Source organism: Oreochromis aureus, linkage group 10, assembly GCF_013358895.1.
Source record: "Oreochromis aureus strain Israel breed Guangdong linkage group 10, ZZ_aureus, whole genome shotgun sequence".
Classification (NCBI taxonomy): Eukaryota; Metazoa; Chordata; class Actinopteri; order Cichliformes; family Cichlidae; genus Oreochromis; species Oreochromis aureus.
Genome location: NC_052951.1, coordinates 34,225,529 through 34,231,432, shown reverse-complemented (window position 1 = coordinate 34,231,432; position 5,904 = coordinate 34,225,529). Strand labels below are relative to the sequence as shown.

Sequence of the window (5,904 nt, the reverse complement as noted above, 5' to 3'; positions counted from 1 at the left end):
AGTGTTCACGTTTACTAAGGCACTACCCAAAAGGCGCCACAAGAGGGCACTCCAACACAACAGATGACCTATGTACACTGATGCACTTAGTAACAGTCAGCCTCCTTGAATTGGCAGAAATACTGTGATTTAGTAGTAATACTATAACATAACAGATAACCAAAACCTCCCCATAGACTTTGATTGGGGAGTTGTCAGACCTTGTGTCACTCCGAGGCAAATTGCAAAAAAACAGTAAATCTCACAATAAAGATAGTGACATTTTCTGAAAGCCAGCAAAAATACCTACGTTTTGATGTATAATTTGTGGGGGTTGAGTGGAAATTGAGCGAGTAGCAAGAAGTTGTTTAGACATGAAGAGAAAATTCAGAACGGACCAGCACTCACTCTGACTTAATTGCATAGCAACCATAGCAACGCATGTATTTTCTGAAAAATCACAATTTTGCAACTGAAAACTTAAAGAGAGATAAGATTAAAACGGTAGAAGATCTGAAAAAGCTGAATCAGACAGGAATAGCCCAATAATCTGAGAACATTTTAAAGTTTGAATGGAGTTTCTAGGTGAAAGTATGAGGAAGCAGTTAAGTTTCAAAACCAAGCAAGTTTTAGCAGAATTGTGGAAGTTTTCCATTCATTTCAATGGGACACAAAAGTGTAATATTTTAAAAGTATAATAGTAATAAACACCAAAAGATATAGCCGGAATTAGCAGAAATAGCAGAACAGTTTAGAGTTTGAACGGAGAAAATCGGCTGAAAACTGAGGGAGTAGTTAAGTGCCGAAAAACGGGGCAGCAACTTGAAGAATAAAGTTTAAAACAGGAACTCAATAGTGTGGAAGCCCTTTTAGGGCATCCACACAATTAGTTGAGTAAAGTTTGACTTATCTGACTGTTTTGTTTCGCTTAATGTGCCTTACAATCCGGGTGTGCCTTATGGTCTGAAAAATACGGCAAATTAAATTGAAGTATAAAAGGCAAGGCAAGTTTACTTATATAGCACAATTCAACAGCAAGGTGATTCAAAGTGCTTTACAGAGACATTAAAAACAAAAACAAATGAAAACCATGATTTAAAAAGGCTATTATCTGCTTTAAACACACAGTCCTATATGTACACGCATAACTGGTAACAATGGAAGACAGATTTCATCACCCATTTGTAATCCTGTATCATGTGAACAAGTTAGAAAGACAGAGCCCATAAATCATATGCGAGACCTGATACACCCTGCTCTTCACCCTGCTTGCACGGAGACAAACCCCACTGTAAGCTGCTGTGAGCACAGCTGATGTGTATTTTCAAGATTGACTTTTTCTTGCAAACGAACAGGTATTTGTGTTTGAAAGATGTTGACTCTAAACTGAATTATCTGTTCTTTTATGTTTCAGTGACAATAACAATGTCGAATGTATCTCAGATCTATTCAGACTTCAATTTTGAGGTGCAATACCAGAGGTTATTGAGAATAGTAATTATTTCTGCTTTGTCTACACTTCCAGCCTGTGTGTTTCTCTTTGTTAATGGAATCATGTTGTTCATGTTAAGGCGTAAACGGGTGTTTCGTGAGACCTGTCGCTACATTCTTTTGTATAACCTTCTCTTTGCAGATACTGCACAGCTGGCACAGACTCAGCTTATTTTCCTACTGTCAGTTTGTCAAATACAGTTGCCCTTTTCTGTGTGTGCTATTTTAATCTTGTTGGCCAATCTTACAGGGAGAATCACCCCTCTCACACTGGTCGTCATGCCTCTAGAACGGTATGTTGCTGTGTGTTACCCATTGAGGCACGTTACCATCATTACCATCCGAAACACAAGGGTTGTTATCATCGTGATTTGGGTTGTCAGTTCACTAAACAATCTCACACGGATTTTATTGTTATTTGAATTTTTGTTTGAAAATGTGAAAAATCTGCAAGTGAGCGACTATTGTTCTAATGTGGATATAATCCTCGGGTCAAAGTCCGAACAATATGACACACTCTACACTTGTTGTCTGTTTGTGTCTGCTGGTGTGGCAGTCATTTTCTCTTATATTGGTGTGATAGTAGCTGCCAGGTTGGCCTCCACAGACAAAGGTTTAGCCCAAAAAGCTCGGAACACACTGCTGTTGAATGTGATCCAATTGTGCCTCAGTCTCTCTGCTACTATTTACCATCCACTACTTAGAGCTCTTTCAAGAACTGTAGCAAGGACAGTATTTTTGTGGGTCCAGAATGTGTTTTATGTGTGTTTTATTATCTTTCCCAGATGTCTGACCTCTCTTATCTATGGCCTTAGAGATCAGACCATCGGACCTGTCCTCATAAATCATCTATGCTGTCGAATGAAAGCCACTGTTTAAGCCGCTAGCTGAGATTTTGGGTTCTTTTAAGAAAAGAGATGAATATTCAATGACAGCTTTCTATTACCCTGGCTGGTGGAAAGTGCATACAACACACCAGCTTCTGTCTAAACAGCATCAATGCGGTGAACTCAGTCTCATAACGCTCAACACTCATGCACGCCACTTTGCACTCTGAGCAATATCACCAAGAACTGTGCAATGGATATGTGTGTATTTTTTGTAACTCCTTTAATGCCTGTGTGTGTATTTTAAGTTATATTTATACTTAAAATATATATAGATAGATCTTATGTTCTTATACACACACACACACACACACACAAAAGATCTAAATTGTATAAACCACTCAGAGAGATTCCCCAAATTTCACGAGACACCTGTACAAATAAAGGCATTCTATTCTATTCTACCTAAGCACTTAAATCAAAGCATGGGATAATTTTTTATGACAAAAACTTGTCCTGAAATTCAATTCAATTCAATTTTATTTATATAGCGCCAAATCACAACAAAAGTCGCCTCAAGGTGCTGTATATTGTACAGTAGATAGCACAATAATAAATACAGAGAAAAACCCAACAATCATATGACCCCCTATGAGCAAGCACTTTGGTGACAGTGGGAAGGAAAAACTCCCTTTTAACAGGAAGAAACCTCCGGCAGAACCAGGCTCAGGGAGGGGCGGGGCCATCTGCTGCGACCGGTTGGGGTGAAAGAAGGAAAACAGGATAAAGACATGCTGTGGAAGAGAGACAGAGATTAATAACAGATATGATTCGATGCAGAGAGGTCTATTAACACATAGTGAGTGAGAAAGGTGACTGGAAAGGAAAAACTCAATGCATCATGGGAATCCCGGCAGCCTACGTCTATTGCAGCATAACTAAGGGAGGATTCAGGGTCACCTGGTCCAGCCCTAACTATATGCTTTAGCAAAAGGAAAGTTTGAAGCCTAATCTTGAAAGTAGAGATAGTGTCTGTCTCCCGAATCCAAACTGGAAGCTGGTTCCACAGAAGAGGGGCCTGAAAACTGAAGGTTCTGCCTCCCATTCTACTTTTAAATACTCTAGGAACAACAAGTAGGCCTGCAGTGCGAGAGCGAAGTGCTCTAATAGGGTGATAAGGTACTACAAGGTCATTAAGATAAGATGGGGCCTGATTATTTAAGACCTTGTATGTGAGGAGCAGGATTTTGAATTCTGGATTTAACAGGAAGCCAATGAAGGGAAGCCAAAACAGGAGAAATCTGCTCTCTCTTTCTAGTCCCTGTCAGGACTCTTGCTGCAGCATTTTGGATTAACTGAAGACTTTTCAGTGAGTTTTTAGGACATCCCGATAATAAAGAATTACAGTAGTCCAGCCTGGAAGTAATAAATGCATGAACTAGTTTTTCAGCATCACTCTGAGACAGGATATTTCTAATTTTAGAGATGTTGCGGAAATGGAAGAAAGCAGTCTTACATATTTGTTTAATATGTGCATTGAAGGACATGTCCTGGTCAAAAATGACTCCAAGGTTCCTCACAGCATTACTGGAGGCCAAGGTAATGCCATCCACAGTAAGAATCTGCTTAGATACCATATTTCTATGATTTTCAGGGCTGAGTACAATAACCTCAGTTTTATCTGAATTTAGAAGCAGAAAGTGTTAGGTGTAGGCTGCGTGCAGACAGGAATCGTGGACCCAAAAGTGCAGACACTCAGAGGCACAAAGTAAACTCAAAAAAACAGCTTTAATGCTGAACCAAAAAGGTACCAGAACTGAGACTTCAAACATAAACTCAGGCAAGCAGACAAAACACACAGCAAAATAAACGGTAGCTCGCGACAATGACAAACTGAAACACAGGGCTTAAATACATAGAGGGAGCAATCAGGGAATGGGCAACAGGAGGGAAACACAGCTGGGGCAAATCAGGCCCTAACGAAACAGGGAAGCAAAACCAAACACATTAACATAAGACACGCACCTCCAAAGTAAAACAGGAAACATGACACAGACTGAACTAAAGACAGACTCCCACGCATGCACTGCAACAGAGGGAACAGAGACGTAGGGCAGACATAGACACTGTCTGGACACGGGGATATAGCCGACAGGGGAGACAGCAACTAAGGATAACACAGAGACATAAATCAAAAGACAGAACTCTATCAAAGAAACCAAAGACTAGAAATGATAAATAATATAATGAACTCAAAACCTCTGGGTCAACGACCCAGGCATCCCAACAGAAAGTTAGCGGCCATCCAGGTCTTTATGTCTTTAAGGCATTCCTGCAGTTTAACTAATTGGTGTGTGTTACCTGGCTTCATGGATAGATAGAGCTGCGTGTCATCTGCATAGCAGTGAAAATTTATGCTATGTCTTCTGATGATGCTGCCTAAGGGAAGCATGTATAATGTAAATAGAATTGGTCCTAGCACTGAACCCTGTGGAACACCATAATTGACCTTAGTGTGTGAAGAGGACTCTCCATTTACATGCACAAATTGGAGTCTATTAGATAGATATGATACAAACCACTGCAACACAGTAACTGTAATACCTACAGCATGTTCTAATCGCTCTAATAGGATATTATGATCAACAGCATCGAATGCTGCACTGAGGTCTAGCAGGACAAGCACAGAGATGAGTCCACTGTCAGAGGCCATAAGAAGATCATTTGTAACCTTCACTAAAGCTGTTTCTGTGCTGTGATGAGCTCTGAAACCTGACTGAAACTCTTCAAATAAGCCATTCCTCTGCAGATGATCTGTTAGCTGTTTGACAACTACTCTTTCAAGGATGTTTGATATGAAAGGAAGGTTGGAGATTGGCCTATAATTAGCTAAGACAGCTGGGTCTAGAGATGCTTTTTAAGTAAAGGTTTAACTACAGCCAGCTTGAAGGCCTGTGGTACATAGCCGATTATTAGAGATAGGTTGATCATATTTAAGATTGAAGCATTAATTAATGGCAGGACTTCTTTGAGCAGTTTTGTAGGAATGGGGTCTAAAAGACACGTTGATGGTTTGGAGGAAGTAATTATTGAAGTTAACTCAGAAAGATCAATTGGAGAAAAAGAGTCTAACTTAACATCAATGGTACTAAAAGTAGCTGTAGATAATATTACATCTGTGGGATGATTATTGGTAATTTTTCTCTAATGATAAAAATTTTATTTGTGAAGAAGTTCATGAAGTCATTACTAGTTAACGTTAAAGGGATTGTTGGCTCAGTAGAGCTCTGACTTTTGTCAGCCTGGCTACAGTGCTGAAGAGAAACCTGGGGTTGTTCTTATTTTCTTCAATCAGTGATGAATAGTAAGATGTTCTGGCTTTGCGGAGGGCTTTCTTATAAAGCAGCAAACTATTTCTCCAGGCTAAATGATGATCCTCTAAATTTGTGACACGCCATTTCCTCTCCAGCTTACGAGTTATATGCTTTAGGCTACATGTTTGAGAATTATACCACGGAGTCAGGTACTTGGTTTGAGGCCTTAGTTTTCACAGGAGCTACAGTATCCAGAGTCGTGCGTAGTGAGGAGGTAAAATTATTAACAAGAT

The 5,904-nt window shown here is 39.8% G+C and overlaps 1 protein-coding gene across 1 annotated transcript; it reads left to right on the top strand.

The window, feature by feature from the left end:
* Window positions 1-1,404: 1,404 nt before the first annotated feature.
* Window positions 1,405-2,349, top strand: LOC116330501 (odorant receptor 131-2-like). Its single transcript, XM_031752850.2, has one exon. It carries the CDS (start codon window positions 1,405-1,407, stop codon window positions 2,347-2,349), a length of 945 nt encoding a protein of 314 aa, XP_031608710.1.
* Window positions 2,350-5,904: the final 3,555 nt, after the last annotated feature.

What these genes read in the sequence shown, in the direction of transcription:
- LOC116330501 (XM_031752850.2), top strand. Translation starts at nt 1,405, where the DNA reads ATGTCGAATGTATCTCAGATCTATTCAGACTTCAATTTTGAGGTGCAA.